Genomic DNA, 18,086 nt, shown 5'->3' with positions numbered 1-18,086 from the left:
CCATTGTTCTATACCAGCACCATTTTTGTTTATGAACATTGCATTTTTATTCTCTTTGAGATTCTCTGGCATTTCATTTGCTTATTTACTTCTTGTTGACTTACTGGATTAGCTTTCACGGTTTTCTCATAGAGTTTTATGTGAAAACATGCCCATTTTTTAATTTTTTTTAATATTTATTTATTCTTGCGAGAGAGGGAGACAGAGCATGAGCAGGGGAGGGGCAGAGAGAAAGGGAGACACAGAATCGGAAGCAGGCTCCAGGCTCCAAGATGTCAGCACAGAGCCTGATGCGGGGCTCAAACTCACAAACTGTGTGATTATGATTGGCACCGAAGTCAGACACTTAACCTACTGAGCCACCCAGGTGCCCCCCAATTTTTAATGTTCTAAGAACATCTTTGCATTCAACTGAGACGTGGGGAAGTCAGCGTTATTACTGTGGGACACACACAAGGCATGAGTCAGACAGAAAGATGAGTTCGGACCCTGGCTCTGCAGCCTGGTGACCATGTGATCTTCGTCGGGTGCTTCTCTACACCTCAGTATCCTCATCTGTCAGGTGGGACTCAGGTTCGTAGATGTGAGAATTAAATGAGAATAGTGCATGTGGGGCGCCTAGCCTGGTGCCGGCCACAGTGTATGTGCTGACTACTCTCAGAGCCCGAGGGCTCCTGAAACCATGTCTGTGTGCACATATTGTACAGAATTGTTTCTCTTCGGGAAAAATTTTAATGATCAAATAGTTATTTACATAAATTGCCCTTGCTAACTTTTTCCTGCCCTTCAAAGCAAACTCTACCTTGTATAATGAATGGGTTTCACATATAAAAATAATCCATCGACGTGGAAACAATTTCATGTTTATAAGATAAAGTTTGCTTGTGGAAGCCTCACACAAAAGAACTGATCTAACCTTTGGCTTTATAGCTCAGTGGGGCACATAGGAAACTTTGAAATGCGTTGTGGTGGCCCCTTATTTGAGTCTAGGGTCGAATTTTCACCTTTCAACAACTTGTTTTCCTAGAAACATACCATTGCTTTGCCACCTTAAGAAATAAGTGAGCTTCTCAGTTACAGTACTTGGGCAGCAAATCTGGACACCTGATTTTAGAAATCTCTCTCTCTTTCCCTTTTTTTTTTTAGTAAGCTCTACGCCCAACGTGGGGTTCGAACTCATGACCCTGAGATCCAGAGTCACATGCTCTACCAACTGAGCCAGCCAGGCGCCCCAGAAGTCTCTTTTGATCTCACATTCTCTTAGTCTGTGCAGAAGGGTTTAACCTCCACTAACATGAGTTTTCCAAACTGTAAGATGTTTTGCAAACTACTTTTACAAGTAGTCGGTAAAGGTAGAAAGAAGAGCACTTCTGACCTATAGAGCTAACACATCCTCCCTTTTTTCGGCCATTCCTGGCTGTTTCCCTTTCCAGAGCTATTTATCAATCTCCTGACAAAGGCCAGGAGCTTTGTAGGTTCTGGGGTACAAAGACAAAACAAGACTGTACCCTTAGGAGTTAATTGTCTGATACAGGAAGTAAGTTGGAACATCGTCATCACAGTGGGCCCAGGAAGGAACAGATGACATGGGCATTAGGAAAAGGGGAGACTTTCATCCAGGGGCACTGAGGAGAGCTCCTTGAAGGGGTGGTCGCGGTCGGGATTAGACTTGGGGGATGGCTAGCATCCGGCCGTTGAAATCTGGGAGAAGAGTTCTCCCCCCGCCACACGGGGGGCAGAGAGAGATCAGCAGGAGGAAACCCTATACAGTAAAACCTTTGTGGGGAGAGGTATCCAAAAACATCAAGGAGTAAAGTGAGTTCGAATGGGATTCAGCCCTAGCTGCCTCATGGTTGAACCTCAAGAATGCCCACACAACGAAAAGCCAGGGTAGTATTCTTTATATAAAAAAAAAAAATTTTTTTTAATGTTTATTTATTTTAAAGACAGACAGAGAGCAAGTGGGGAAGGGAAAGAGAGAAAGAGAGACACAGAATCCGAAGCAGGCTCCAGGCTCTGAGCGGTCTTCACAGAGCCCAGTGCAGGGCTTGAACCCACGGACCGGGAGATCATGATCTGAGCCGAAGTCGGAATCAGTCGGAATCAACCGGCTGAGCCACCGAGGTGCCCCAAGGGTAGTGTTCTTAGAGGAGACTCTTACTCTTTCCTCCTTCAGGCAATCCCTCAAAAACCCTTAATAGACATATAATAGACTTGTAAAGCATCTCTACTTAACTCAGAGACCACGATTTCTTATTCAAAGTACCTATTCCAGTTCCCCAAATGATGTTCAGTGCAAAGTCAGGTGGTGCCCCAAAGCGAATTTGCTCTTGCAGCACCTTGGATAGTCCAGCACCCCAGTGGGAATATGCAGCTGCTGTAATGGAAAAACAAAGGGAGCAGAAAAGAAGAGCTTGTGACTCTTTGCTAGCCATTTCAGCTCACCTGCACCATTCGCTCCTCACTTTCAGACACGAACATTGTGGGGAACATCCTAGTTTCGGGACAAATGCGTTCTCCTGCTGCTCACTCCTTTTCCCTAGCAAGGATACCTAGCAAGTATCATTATGATCTGTCTGTAGGATCACAAGCACTTACAAACATTCTTCTATTACCCTTAATTTAAAAACCATAACAGCTAACCTTCGTTGAAAGCAGTAGGGAAAGTGTCGCTCAGGAAGGATGAGTAACTTGCACAGAGGCACGTTCACTCATTCAGTAGATGCTCAGTAAACGTGTGTCAAAATGCGCAATAGAAAAGAAACCAAAGCAAAAACATAAGTAAATTGGACTTCAAAAGTGAAAGGTTTAGTGAGGGAACGGACACTATTAAGAAAACAAAAAGACAACCCACGGAATGGGAAGAAAATAGTTGCAAGTCATTTCTCCGATAAGGGTTTAGTATCCATAATATATAAAGAACTCTTACAGCTCAACAACAAAAATATAACCCAGTTTAAAAATGGGCACAGAATTTGAATAGCCATTTCTCCAGAAAAGAGACACAGTGGCCAAAAGCACAAGAAAAAAGTCTCAACATCATCAGTCACTGGGGAAAATGCACATTAAAACCACAATGAGATACCACTTCGTACGAACTAGGGTGGCAGTATTTAAAAAACAATAGCGACGACAAAGTGGAAAATAGGTCTTGGTGAGACTGTGGAGAAGTTGGAGCCTTCAGGACACCGCAGAGATTTCCATCTCTCCAAACTGGTGCAGCTGCTTCAGAAGACAGCTCGACAGCGCCTGAGAACGGAAAGCTGAGGATCGTTTGGTGTTGCCGTCCCACTCCTAGGCCTGTACCCAGGAGAATTAAAAACAAATATTTAAGCAAAAATGGGTTCATACATGTTTATGGCATCATTATTCACAATAGCCAAAACGTGGAAACACCCAAATATCCATCAACTGATGAACCGACAAACAAAATACTGTGTAGCAGTGCAATGGAGTATTATTCGGCCATAAAAGAGAATGCAGTATTCAGACCACGTAGGGAGACGTCACCAAAGAAACACGACTGCTGACTGCCCAGCAAGATGGACCTGGGCACTCAGAGGCTCCTCACCTTCCCCAGTCCTTGGAATGTGGCCTCCCCACATGCCTTTACCACTCCCAGAGGCTGCCCCAAGGACATAGCCTTGAGATGGTGATGTGCTGTTGCAAATACCTGCATGGTGTATACATGACTGAGCACAGGTAGGGCCTCTTTGTAAACTTCCGAGATTTGGAGGCAGGTACAGGGATCCAGGCACCTTGCTGCCTCCCAAGACAACCCGCGAACATAAGCTCCCTTCACTGTCATTAAAACTGCCACCTACCAACCTGGAGTGGCCTGATGCTTTCTCGGGTCTCTCCCTGCCCTCTGATGACAGGGGCCACTTTCAGACCATACCCAGGAAGCTCCGAGGAGGGTTACAAATCCACATACATGGTACAACATGGATGAACATCTCCAGCATTATTCTAAGGGAAAGAAGCCAGGCATGGAAGGCCACACATCATATGATTCCATTTAAATGAAATGTCCAAAAAGACAAGTCCACTGAGACAGAAAGCAGGTTATTGTTTGCTGGGGAAAGGAAGAATTGAGAATCACTGCTAACAGGAGCAGGTTTCCTTTTTGGGGTGATAGACATGTTCTGGACTTGGGTAGGGTGACCGTTGCACCACATTGTGAATATACTCAAAACTACTGAATTGTACACTTTGAAATGGTAAATTTCATGTTACGTGAATTTAACTCATTTTTTTTTAACACAGAAAACAGCAACAAAGCAAAAACAAAGATCCATGACCTCATGGAACTTATAATCAGGTGACAGAACCAAGTCTTGAACCCAGGTCTCTGTAACTCCAGAGTGCATGCTCTCAGTTGTCAGAAATCCGAATCTGGTAAGCCTGGACTCGGGCCTAGACATCTCTATTCCAAAGAGTCTTTTTATGAGATACCAACATATCACTCTTGGCTCACTCTTTGAACTGTCAAGATGTATTTGTAGTTAATTAGTACTTACACTAATTAAGTTTCTTCAGTACCACAGGACACACAAGGAATGTATCTAGGAGGAAATGTCACCCTGGGTAGCTGGAAATCAGTACCTAAAGCTTGGAAATAAGCTTTCAGGTGGGATTGATGGTTGACGTGTTTAAGAAGTTGCTTATTTTTGTTTTGTTCTATGATTTGATTTGTTTTAAAGAACGATACGCTCTATGATACTACAGGGCATCCTGACTTCTTTTGAAAATAATATTACTGTCTCTGAGCATTTCAGCCTTTGGCCAAATGCTTTCTAAGCCGAGCAGAATGTGTGATGGGGGTAGCAGACACTCCTATCTCTATTTCTTTTAAATTAAGTTAGGGGCGCCTGGGTGGCTCAGTCGGTTAAGCGTCCGACTTCAGGTCAGGTCATGATCTCGCAGTCCGTGGGTTCGAGCCCCGCGTCGGGCTCTGTGCTGACAGCTCAGAGCCTGGAGCCTGTTTCAGATTCTGTGTCTCCCTCTTTCTCTGACCCTCCCCTGTTCATGCTCTCTTTCTGTCTCAAAAATAAATAAATGTTAAAAAAAAAATTTTTTTTTAATTAAGTTAAAAGCAGAGAGAACATAGTGTCTCCCTTTCCCATCGTTTGGACAAAATAAGCAGAGTAAAAAGTGAAGTTGGTAGCAACTTTCTCAGGCTAGAGAAGTCTCTGCCTCGCTCAGAGGAGGGTGTGTTCTGCCCGGTGGATGGGGGACTGTGTTCAGTGTTCATGAGCTTGCACTCTGCAGCGATGGGTGTGTGACAGCCTGTCAGGATAAATGGGGGGGTCCTTCTGACTGTCCGTTGGCATCTTATATTTTTCTAGCACTCTGTGTCATTAAACTATGGTCCTGTTTCTTTCAAGCTGCTTATTTAAAAAGTGAAGCCAATGCAGCTGTGTCCCTAAGGTCAGAGAAGTAATGAGGCTCATTTTGCTGGCCTGTGGCCGTCATGTTTTGAACTGTTTCTCTGTGCCTGGCGTTTTAAGAACATTATTGCGGTGCTCACAAGAACTCTCCCAAGGTACATATGATTATCTCCATTTCCTGTATGAGGACACAGAGATGCAGGGATTCAGATATTATGCTGTTACTCAGTGGATTTAGACCCAGGATTTAGACCCGGGTCAGCCTGATTTGTTTAACTACCTGTGCTCCAAAGGTAGGAAAATTTCCACTCAAATCCCAACTCTGCACTTAATGACTAGATGACCCTTGTTAAGTGGCTTGACCTCTCTTGGCCTCAGTTATTTTGTCTGTTACAGGTTAATAATAATAATTATCTACTTTGTTGGCCTCTAATGAGACTTGAAAGGGGATACTTAATTGTCCTAATAGTGAGTGACTGACACAGAGTAAATACTCAATTATGTGCCAACTGCCATTATTATTATTACTGTTAATCATCATCTGTTTTCCAGAGATCTCATTATATTTCAGTAATTTACAGAGAAAGTGGCCAAGGGACTAGTGGGATGTCAGAGAGGTAATTTCGCCTTCTACCGGGAAGGCTCACGTGTTTAAGTTGAGTGGCAGGTAATGAGAACGGACACTTGGGCTTCATTTTCCAATTAACAAAACACTTTCATGTGTAGTACCTCATCCGGTACTCCTGGAAGCCAGAAAACGTCCCGCCTTTGGAGACGATCGGACTCATTTTCAGACAGGGTCAGTAATCTGCCCAGGGTTCCACATACCTCGAGCCTTAGAGCCAGACTATGATCTGCTTTTGACTCTGAAGTGCACGCATTTCCAGTGAACCAGAGCCAGCTGAAGTGGAGGAAGGAAACGGGACACAGAAGCCAGCTGCCCCCAGTGAGATGCTGTGGCAGGTGACGTGGGACTGTGACACGGAGCCCACCCAGCTCACAGCTGAGTCACAGAGGGGAGGGGTCACCAGAGAGGGGACAGTTGACAGCACGTTGGCCATTGCTCACTCATGACTGTGTTACTAACCTCAGGACCATTTTGTCCTCCCTGCCACCTGTCCCCTGCATCCTGCTCCGGTTTCTCACCAAAAACCAGAAGTCAAAACCAGAAGTCAGCGCTAAAATAACTTTCTGCGAGGGGCTCAGCTCAGCCTTCCAGACTAAATGTCGGGGGTTTTTTCTATAATTTTTTTTTTTTTTTTTTTTTTTTTTGCCTAAGATCTCATCTTTTTTAGAAAATAATTAGCAAATGAAGTTAACAAAAAAGAAAACCTATAATCTCAGATTACTGGGTTTATGTATATGACTTACTTACAAAAATTGGATCCTATTATAGATTAAAATGATTTCTCGTTATATTGACTTTTCTGAGTCTTTGTTCATAATGTTCTGAAGAATCCAAGTGCAAAAAGCAGACTTTTTGGGGTGTTCCTTCAGCCTTAGAAGTAGTAGGGATCTGTCCCCCTTCCAGCTTGCTTTCGCTCTGATAAATAACTTTATCATTTCATTTTTATCAGTGCCATCTCAAACTAAAACAGTGTCCTCCCTCTTCTTAAAATGTGTGTGTTTTATAATATTTCCATGTGCTGTTCAAATCTGAGTTTGTTTTTTCAGTTTGTCCAGAAGAACTTTCTGCCATGATGGAAATGGTGATACTCTTTACTGTCTAACATGGTACCCACTGGCCACGTGTGGCTGCTGCACACTTGAAGTGTGGCTCCTGAGACTTCAGGAACTGAATTTTAAATTTATTGAGCTTTCATTAAATTAGCTGCTAGTGACTATCCCATTGCAAAACCCTCTCTACAGCATTGTCATTTAGACTCACCTTTAAAAAAAGATGGTAATTAAATTCCTTTCACGTGGAGTGAAAATGAGACACTTTTACAAACATATCTGTGACCAGTCTGTATCCTTCTGGGAGGGACATGACTCATGATAAACCCACGCAGCCCCAGGAAAGAAAGCTAACATGTGCTGAGCACGTCCTAACTTTGCAGCGCTTTGTGGAAGGATTTCATATGTGTTATCTCCCCACTGAATACAGGTAACACGAGCAGAAGTTAAGTGACTCACCAGGGTCCCACCCCAAGTAAATCCTGGAGCCGATTTGGGGTGATACTCCTCTGACCCTAAGGCTCTTGCTTTTTCTGTTGTAGGGAACACTTTCTCCAGAAATTATCTAAGTATCCGAGGTCAGAACTGGTTTTGCCGTGATTAACTTTGTAGCCGTACAAAGTTAATGCCTCCTTGACAAACACTCTTTCCTGAATGTAGATGATGCTGGTTCAGGTTGATGTTCATGAATAGCCTTCTCTGGACAGAACATGGCCGGCTCCTCTAAAGCTAGCATTCGGCCTGGGTGTAGCCAGTGCTGAAAAATGCCATCCCCTGGACAGGTAAGACAAGGGAGGCAACAACTGAGCTGAGCCACAGTAGAAGTGGAGTAGGGAAGGGCATTTCAGCAGGGAAACAGCATATGCAAAGGCCGGGGGAGTTGCTGGAAAAAAATGTAACATGGCTAGAGTTCATATTTTTTAAAGGAAAGTGGTAGGAGATAAAACCGACAAGATGTTCAGGGGCCAGTATATAAATGTTATTCGGTTCTCTACCGAGAAGTTTAACTTTCATCCCGACAAGCAGTGGTGAACAGTCAAATGGCAGAAGAGGAGAATTTACATGTAGGTCTCCAGTTGCATGGTTAACCAGAACGCTCTCCTTTCTCCCATCCCTGTTGCCAAAGGCTTTCTGAAGATCGTATTTCCCTTCCTTATTTTAGTAAGGGTTCTCAGCTGAATATGTCAACCTTAAAATTTTTTGGAACGTGTCGGATTTCGGTAATCGCTTGTTGGAGGGCCAGTTCTGGTACCGATATATATACATCCCAAGATGTGCCCTAAAACTTCTTGGTCGTGCTTATTCTTAGTCACTCACTGAGCATCTGCTTGGTGTTGGGCCCACTGCGTTCCAGAGATGAGACAGTCCTCATCCTCAAGGACCTCATTCTTTGGTGGGGAGACAGCAACAGATGAAGCGTAGGGAGAAATAACCTGCTGTGGGGCAGGGTTAGAGGAGCCTCCAAGAAGGGAAAGAAGATTCTAAACACTGAAACAAGTGGGACTCCTCAGTGGAGGCGTCAGACAAGAAATCTCTTCGCTTGGTAGTCATGAGCAAGGGCGTCAGAATCAGAACCTGGCCCCGAATCCCCGTTTTGCCACTTAACTAGTTGTGTGAGCAAGTCAGGGACTCAGCCTGTGCCTCCATTTATCCTCTGAAATGGAGATGAGATTGAAGTGCTTGTGCACTCCTTGGGGTTGTTGTAGGGAGTTGTCGAAATAACACCCAAAATGCACGGCATGCTGAGCTCGTGAATGCGCGTAACATGTCAATGCTGATTATTATTCAGGGTGTGGTGGTGCCAATCTGGTTGTTCCCAGGGCAGGATGCCATCAATCCAACTTCCTGGATTTCAAGCATGCACCCAGGGGTCTTTGGGGAACTGAAAGATGTCCAGCTTTCCTGAGACCTTTGTTTCTAGAAAAGTCCCTCTTCTCCTTACAACATCTAATTCATCCTCATGATATTCCACTGGTTAATGTGTGTGTCTCTCTCTTTCGAATTCAAATATGGCACCACCAGGAAGAATGGTTCTATGAATAGATGGGAATGCACACGAAATCACTGTGTTGGGACCACAGCTATAATTCACAAGGTCTATGTGATAGCTGCGAGCACATGTCAGATGGTGCCCATGACCTGTTTGTCGGTGCATCTTTGTAAAATACTGAAATTCATTTATAAGTGTTTTCTGTAGGGGCGCCTGGATGGCTCATTTGGCTAAGCATCTGACTCTTGATTTTGGCTCAGGTCATGATCTCACAGTTCATGAGATCGAGCCCCACATCAGGCTCTGCACTGACAGTACAAGCCTGCTTGGGAATCTGTCTCTCCCTCTCTCTCTCTGCCCCTCCCCAGCTTGTGCGCACGTGCTCTCTCTTTCTCCTTCTCTCTCTCAAAGAATAAATGAACTTTAAAAACAGTGTTTTGTGTAACTTATGTGGGCAGAGAGTAAATATATTTAGGTTTTTCAGGTGACTAGGGTTTATTTCTTTTTTTCTACTTTTGGTAAATTTGTGGTGTTCTCCATCATAGTTTCTTTCAAGATGGCTTGAAAACGGCTGATAAATTGAAACAGTACATTGAAAAACTGGCTGCTGATTTATATAATGTAAGTATTTTATAAAATACATGCATTTTAAGTTGCTTTTGTAGCTAAATATCAGGAAATTTGAAATCTCTAGTAGAAGAACTTTAAAGAAGCAAGAGTAAGTGATGTGTCTGTATAAACCTAACAGTTTAACCACAAAGTTGTTAGTGATCAGATATCCTAGAGTATGTTTTTGAGGCATAGGAAAAGCAGGGATATGTTACCAGTGGTTCTAGAAGGCTCTCCCTTTGGGGGCCTGTAGCATCATCCCATGTGAGTGTCCTGCAGTCAGTGTTGCCAGATGTTTTGCCTCTAGAAGGACAGAACTTAAGACTATCTCACAGTAGGCACATTTATGATTTTTTTGTTTTATTTGCTTGTTCTGTATTTTCTCTCTTTTGTCTGATACCTAGGTTTCACTTTTATAATAAAATCACAAGAACCTCTTTGAGAAAAAACTAAGTGCAGGAGTAGAAGTGGCCAGTGTGTTCCCCATAAACCACTTGGTACTAAATAATATGAAAAGTGTATTTTTTTATGAGTACAACCCACATCTGTTGAAGTAAGGTTTCAGAGTTACGAATAATACCTTAGATTTTTATGTAACTTTACACAAAGCTGTGTATTTTTTCCAATTGTCTTTTTTTTTTTTTTTTTTTTAATGTTTACTTATTTTTGAGAGAGAGGGAGACAGAGCACGAGCTGGGAAGGGGTAGAGAGAGAGGGAGACACACAATGCAAAGCAGGGTCCGGGCTCTGAGCTGTCAGCACATAGCCCGATGCAGGGCTCGAATCCACGAACCATGACATGACTTGAGCCGAAGTGAGACGCGTAACTGGCTGAGCCACCCAGGCACCCCTCCGATTGTCTTTTAATAGTTAACATGGTTCAGGTTGCAGTAAGTTCCAGCTGATTAAAAAAAAGTACCACCAGTTCCTTACCCAAGGGCAAAGGGTAAACTTTCATATATACATTAGCCCATTAGGTTCTGGTCCTTTTTAACATGTTCTTCTGACCCATTTAATCACGTCCTGGTATTCCTGCTTACCACCCTTTGAAAAACCAGAAGCAAGTGACTCAATGTTATTTCTTAACTTTGTTTGAAATGGTACTTCAGATTTAATTGTCTTGCCTAGATGTATTATTTAATGAGAAAGCATGGTGCATATTCACTAATTTTAAAACTCACTGATACTTTCATAAGATGAGAAGATTCTGCCTTTCATATATAAAATGAGTTCGTTAAAAAAAAAAAAAAATGAGTTCGTGTCAAAAACTTTAATGAGGAAATCAACTCTGTAATTGAACTGTTTAATGACCGGTGTATATTTGGATGAATTAAACTCTGCTCATAAATGTATAAAGATACATGATAAAAGTCATGTTTTTCTGTCACAGATAAAACAGACCCAGGATGAAGAAAAGAAACAGCTAACTGCACTCCGAGACTTAATAAAATCCTCTCTTCAACTTGATCAGAAAGAAGTAGGTGGTCTAGATGTTTCCAGCAGGGTTTCCAGTGTAAGTGAGGTGGCCTGGGATGGCCTTTTCGGGTTTCCTGATCTGCAAAACAGGCATGTCGGCAGCCTCCTGCCACCATGGTTGTGGGGACACATGAGATAGAAGATACAAGTGTATCCCTACCGCATCCCCCATGTAACAGCTGTGCTTTATCTCCTTGCCCTCCTCACACAAAAGATGTTCTTAACGCCCAGGCTGCAGTTCCATGGCCCCTGGGTTTGCCATTCTGGCTTTGCAGACGTGTAATTCAGAGGTGGTGCATCGTCTCCGGGTGAAGTGCACACCCACATCCTCTGTAGATGGCCTCTGTCTTTCCTGGGCAGCCAGAGGGAGGCGGACGCAGAATCCCGTAGTACAGAGCAAGCAGCGTTAATGCCACAAGAGACCTTCCAGGGAGTGGCTGTCAGCAGAGAGGGGACTCCGAGTTGAAAACTGCCCGGCGTAGTCAGCAGGCTACAGACAGTTTGGGGCAAGGAGGGTGGAAAATTGAGAGAGGGGGTTTCCGAGGTGGAAACTCAGGCCTAATTACGGACGACCTCGGACGCACGCAACAGGGTGTGGACTTCATGCTAAGGGTAAGCTAAATAGTGAGCACCGTTTGTTACCTAGGGGAGGGTTAAAATGCACCTGTTTATATTATGAAATTACCATGCATTGGATTTAAGTGCAGTTTCTCAATGCAATATTTAATAATAATCATGTAATATATAGCATTTTTTATATTGCCATTTCCTCATGTTATCACCTCACAATAGCAAACTGTACATTCCTAAAATTTCTGAAGGGGTTCATGAGTCCCAAACAAAAACAAGGCAGCCCCCCTCAAACGCGGAAGCAACACTAACCCGTGAAAGCAACCCCAAAGGAAGGTTCTCTTTACTGAGGGAATATAGTCCTCTGGGGTTTCATCAGGTGAGAGAAGTCCACAGCCTGTGACCCTGGGCACCTGCCACCCTGTGGAAATGGGCATCAGTGGCCAGGAAGACGTGTGTGTGTTCCATGTACCTGTGTTGTCCTCAGCTAGCACCTGTCCCTGTGTTTCCTGGCCTCTTTTGAAGGTGCTTATTACTGGCATACAAATCCTAGGAGACGTGTCTCCTTGAATGATTTCTCCATGTTAAAGCAATAGAAAGACGTAAATGGAGGAGGGGTAGGAGGTAGATTGCTATTTAGGGAGCAAACTGCAAGTTTTTGTACTTTCCGAAATGCACTTAACCTCTTCCTAACTTTGCTTTGTTGTATAGGATTACTTCCTTCCTGTATGTGGGAGCTTTCAGGGGTGGGAGACAAAGAACTATCTCAGTCCCTTTTTGTCTCGCATAGAGATTGATGTATTCTGCTCACGGCAGCTAAAGAACAAAGTTCATATAAGCCAAAGGAGTGTGTACATGACGAAATGCACGTGATTTGATTTAACGCCACTCCAAATGAATAAATGATGAGTGTTCATTAGCCCCATGTCCAGAGTATTTTACAAGTCAGATTGATCTTTCACAGCATGCCTATCCTATTCTCATGCTGTTATTGTCTCTCATTGCAAAAATAACTTTAGAAGGTAATGATTTTTAATGACTCAAATAAGAAAGGAGGACCATCTACCATCGAGTTCTTTCCATAGCACTACTATTCGAGAAGAGTGTAAACTGATCTGATAAAGGACCTGAGAAATTAAAAGCACCCAGCAAATTATTTAACCTCTTTGCCCCCACCAGGTTCTAACTTGACTCTTTTAAAGGAAGCTCCAAGAATCTGAGCTGTAAATAGGATCCCCAGATTTTTGGTGGACTTGTTTTTTCTTGTCAAAAGGGAAATTCTTCATTGACTTCTGGCAGATGTTCTATGAGATTAGTTATCTTAAGTTTTGATAGTAGCCTAACTTCCCAAGAGAACTGCTTGCTCCACAACTATCTTTAGGGTTGAAAATATCTTATTTTTAATAATGATACCCATAAATCTTTCTCCAAATTCCAGCGTTTTGAGTCTCTCTCGCTAGCCCGTGATAGTGTGGTTTGCAAGGTGTTTGACAGATTCTGTGTTTGGCTCATCTCTCCCTCCACACTGTCTGGCACCCAAAAGCTACTCAGTAAGTATTTACTAAGGTGAAACAGAAGGGAACCTTGGCCCACTCCATGTATCCCTTCCATGAGAGATATGAAGCCTCGTAGTAGAGGTTAGTTTTACGTTGGATACCACAAACATCTATAACCCCATGAAATCAATGAGTAACCGCTTCCAGTTTAAAAAGATTTGAGATTTTACTCCTTAATAATGCATTTTATATGTTAATACAGTTTTCTAATAAGAAAGTAAGGTGATTTATCTGTACTGCTAATAGAGAGTAGGTAATTGAACTAAAAAAAAAAAAAAAAAAATCACCATAGCTTCCATTTCTTGGCTCCCATTGTGGAATTTCCCCAAGGTTTTAAGTTCATCGTGTAAAGTTTAGTTTTGTATTTTTTGTCCGAATGGATTTCTCACTCGTATTTCTCTTTCCTGAATACACGTTGGTTTTTATTATGCTGTCAAAGGATTCAGGACCTGATTCATTCCTTCCGTCGCGTCTTGCTTTGTTAATTATTATGAGTGTTAATGCTCCACGATTTATTTTCGTAAAAAAGAAAAACCTCTTTTCATTTATCTAGACACCCTGCAAAAGCAAGCTAAATGGCCATCATTTGTCAGAGTGCAGAAATAATCGTTTGTGGAACTACCTTAGGCCTTAGAACTCATTAGTAGTTAATGTAGGGTTGTCCATGCTAGACTTCTGAAATGAATGGCTTCCTTCCTGCTCAGCTTAATGGAATAGGCTTCCGAGGTCAGAGCCTGGAGATCAGCCACTTTATTCACCTATAAAAGCATATTTGCCCGATGTAGAGCAAAGCCCATTCAGCTCATTATTCAGACTGTAAAGTTTATTTAGGCTGGTCATAAATGTATGTAAGGAATGTCTTAGAGGCAAATTTAGAATGTAATAATTTTCATGTTATTAGCATACAGATCCTTGCTTAAAAAAAGAGAAGCACTCTTATTTTTAAAGCTTGTTTTATTTTAAGGATTAGCAAACTGGCTGTCAGAGATGCATAGTTTGAAAGCGTTCGGACAGACCTAGGAATTCCGTGGGCAGACACAGAGCAGTTTAGTTCAGTGGAAAGCGTTCTGAGGAAGAGAGTTATTCTTTTAATAAGAATTTTTATCCAGGGAGATTTCACGTTTTGTTTTAAATGTTCTGGGGAGGTATAGATATGACAAAGATCCCTGACTCCAGATCCACAGTTAAGTGGTTTTCACATGATGTCATTGGGTAGAAGCAGAAAGATCCTAGGATTTCATTTATCAGCCTGCTCTTGTTTTCACCCATGCCTGCATTCTCCACCACCCCATCTAATTTCCCATCCTGATTGTTCTTTTTATTATGGACACATTGCAGCCTCCTTCAAGAAACCGTGTCACTGCTGTTGGAGGCCGTTGTGGAGGTGCTGGTGGAGGAAGGCCGCACTCGTGGCCCGTCTGATCTGTAGTACAGCCCCGTAGTCCCATCATCCGTCCAGAAAGCCTGAAAGCACCTGTCAGAGAGGACCCGGGAGCCAAGTTACTATGAGTGCAAGGCTGTGGGCCCTGATTAAAAGTAAACATATAGAAGGATTTCAGAAGAGGGTCCTAGACCCCGGTCCACTCTCCAGCCCTCCTGTAGGTGATTGAAATTGTCCCATTAAGATCTTTCAGCCAGAGGGAGTCTGGCCCCTGAAAGACCAAGCAATGACTCACATTAAGAAAATGACGCGAGTTTGTAACCTCTTCAGGGTGAGTCTGTTTGCCCAGTAAAGCATGCATTCAGCACCCAGTTAGCTTCAGGAGGGAGCGGTACAGCATGTGGTTAGTGTATAAACACCCACCTCAGGGACAGGGGTCGTGCCCCACTCCGTGTCCTCAGTGCCTTCCTGTTTAGGTATTCAGGACATGCTTTTGAACACGGAGCTCACCCCATGTGGAGTAGCCTCACAGAGGTGCACCGCCCTAGAGATGTTCCTCAGCTGTTACTAATTTGCATCCACAGAGCACGTACTGTTTGGTCCAAAGGATCCCAGATGCCAGAGAGGCCATCCTGATGGTACCTCATGGTACCTCATACACAGATAGTTCTTCAAGCGTTACTTCTGAACTGGGGGGTTTTATTATGTTCTCTTTGCTTGGAAAACTAAAAGAGAATCCTCCTACAATTTTTGGTTCTTTTTAGGTTTTCTAAAGTAATTTGGGATTCACTGAGGTGTTGGTTCCCCATATGCACACTTTGAAGTTTGTCGGCCATTTTATCTTGGTGAGATGTGTGCCTCGTGTCCTTTCATGCAGGTTTTTTCTGTCTGACTCAAATAACCTGAAGCAAAACAAATATAGGACAAATATAGGACGTTTTATTGTCCCACCACCTGAAGTTTATCATGATTCTGAAGGTGGTATGTGTTCTGGTGTTAATTGTCTTTACGATGGTGTTGTCTCTGTATGTGATGAAAAGTGCTTAAATCATGAGCGATGACTGTCAATGAAATTAACTATGTTTTCAACTGTTCTGCCTTTTTTCTCTGTTGCCTTTGCCCTTCCTGATCGAAGTCTAGGAGAGTAAGTCAACACTTTCCGTGAGCATGTATTGTCCTACTTCTGTGTCTAAACCCCATGTGTTCATTCTGCAGCTCAAGGTTGTTGGTTTATTTCTTCCCTTTTCAGAGTGGAATGGCTGTGTCTGGTCATGCAGTCTTTAGAAACGAGGGGGAAGTAACAGCAGAGTCCTGATATTAGGTCAAGCTGGTTTGCCTCTGTCTTGTTCTGCTGGTCCTGGTCCCCCTCTTTCCACATCATCCACTTTCCGTGGCCAGAGAATCCTCTTTTTTAGTTAAAAGCATGCTTGACAGCTTATTTTACAGAACCCTTGTTAGTTACAAAACCAGAATTTATAACAGTTCCCGATACCTGGCTGAGAAGGTCCTTTTTTATGGTGGGCATTTCAGCAGAATACTTGAAAGAGAAAAGGTGTACACAAGGGAAGAACTCATTCAGGTTGCATGCACTGTGTGAGCCACCTCAGTTTTCCCTGCCTTCCTGTGCTGGCCTTTGCTGCCCGTGTAAACTGGTCTAGTCACAGGACGGTCTGCCCCTCCGTGTGTTGGAAACAGAGCAGGGTTCTGAACTAGAAATAGGAGTCCTGGACCCAGCCTCCGGCTCTGCCTTAGACTTGCCTGTGACCCTGCTGATTGTTTCCCTGCCCGGTTTCCTCTGAAATGAAGGCAAGGACCTGACAGCTCTTTAAAGTTCTGGAATTCTGGAATTCTCTTCGCCCCTGACCAGGGCACAGAGGCCCAGTGGCAGAATAGAGTCAAGGATCTGAGAAGTGTGCCCGGCACTGGTCTGATCTGTGGCTTCTCCTTTCTAGGATTCCCAGAGCCGGCAAGGAGGGTACAGCATGCATCAGCTCCAGGGCAACAAGGAATATGGCAGCGAGAAGAAGGGCTACCTGCTGAAGAAAAGCGACGGGTATGTGGAAGCCCTCCTAGAGGCCCCGGCACCCTTCCTGGGTGCTAGTAACCCAGGAACTCTTTCCCGCCCCCCAACTAGGAAAGCACACTTCAGACTCTCCTAATGCACTCGCTCTAGACCTTTAGCCCACCCGTCTTCCTCAGCTGATAGAGCCTACTGTCTTTAGAAGAAGCATTCATTGTCCCGTGGTCCCTAAGTGTCACCTGTGCCTCATGACATCGCCATTTTAGGAAGGCAGGGACCGAGTGGCTTGCGGACTTCATGCTCGCCCACCTCTCTGCTTTTATCCATCGCCCTTTTCTCTCCTGGAGTGCCCACCTGGCCGCCCGAACCCCAACCCTGAGAGTCACCCCTGACCCCTCTCCTTCTCTTACGTCACAGCCAGTATAACTATAACTACGAGCTCTTCTGCTCGTATCAAGACCTCATGCGTTTCTTGCCATCTCTGCTGCCCTGCCCTTGGAGGAGCCACTACTGTCTCCTGAGCTATTTTAGTCCCTGGCTAACCGGCCTGTGGCCCCTCCCTCTTCTCCACTGCGTCTCTGCACAGCACTTAGAGTAGCCTTTAAAAAACAAAGCACATCAAGTCACTTCCATGCTTGAAATGCATGGAGGGTCTCACCTCTGCCTTTGTCTCCAGCCCAGTCTGGTGCCATTCTCTTCCCACGCCCGGCCACGCTGGCCTCCTTTCCATCGCTTGAGTGGCGATTCTTTACAATAAGTACATAAGTAGAACCGTAATTATTCACTTATACTAACTGCTTTTCTTTTTGAAAGAAAGGTTCTTCTTTTCTGATTGCTTGTGGATATGCACTCCTTGATTTTTATCTAAGACAATCACATTTTTTTTATTTGTTTGTTGAAATTTCAACCATTCCTTCTGTAAATTATAATCCTAAATTTCTGATCACTGTCACTTTTGCTTATTGTTCTACTCAGGCATCCAACGAATGTCTTTTGGGAGTTCTAGTATATATATGTCAAACACTGTTGGAGACGTTTGGGAATATAACATTGAACAAGAAAAGTAAGAAAGGGGGCACCTGGGCGGTAAGGCATCTGACTTCGGCTCAGGTCATGATCTCACAGTTCAAGTTTGAGCCCCGCATTGGGCTCTCTGCTGTCAACACAGAGCCCACTTCTCTCCCTGCCCCTACCCTGCTCTCTCTCACACACACACACACACACACACACACACACACACACACTCTCTCTCTCTCTCTCTCTCTCTCTCTCTCTCTGTTTCAAAAATAGACATTAAAAAAGGTAACAAAGTCTTTAGCCTCCTAGAGCCTACATTCTAAGTTGGGAGACAGACGATAAAGAAGGAAGCATATGGAAGGTCAGATGGTAACAAGTGCTATGGAGAAAGATAAAGCAA

At 43.7% G+C, this 18,086-nt stretch overlaps 1 protein-coding gene and 1 non-coding gene across 7 annotated transcripts in view; one reads left to right on the top strand and one right to left on the bottom strand.

Moving 5' to 3' along the window:
- ASAP1 (ArfGAP with SH3 domain, ankyrin repeat and PH domain 1) overlaps positions 1-18,086 on the top strand; it is a 346,739-nt gene that overhangs the window by 255,432 nt on the left and 73,221 nt on the right. For all 6 annotated transcript variants that reach the window (XM_078441687.2, XM_078441686.2, XM_078441688.2 and 3 more), the window contains 3 exons: positions 9,603-9,678; positions 11,057-11,143; positions 16,602-16,702. In XM_078441687.2, the coding sequence (XP_078297813.1) occupies positions 9,603-9,678; positions 11,057-11,143; positions 16,602-16,702 (264 nt within the window). The remainder of the gene's footprint in view (positions 1-9,602; positions 9,679-11,056; positions 11,144-16,601; positions 16,703-18,086) is intronic.
- TRNAQ-CUG (transfer RNA glutamine (anticodon CUG)) lies at positions 1,156-1,228 on the bottom strand. Its single transcript has one exon. It is a non-coding gene; the product is annotated as a tRNA-Gln (tRNA).

Source organism: Panthera onca, chromosome F2, assembly GCF_046562875.1.
Source record: "Panthera onca isolate mPanOnc1 chromosome F2, mPanOnc1 haplotype 2, whole genome shotgun sequence".
NCBI classification, from domain to species: Eukaryota; Metazoa; Chordata; class Mammalia; order Carnivora; family Felidae; genus Panthera; species Panthera onca.
The sequence above is the reverse complement of the archived record's forward strand: the minus strand, read 5'-3'. Positions and strand labels throughout refer to the sequence as shown.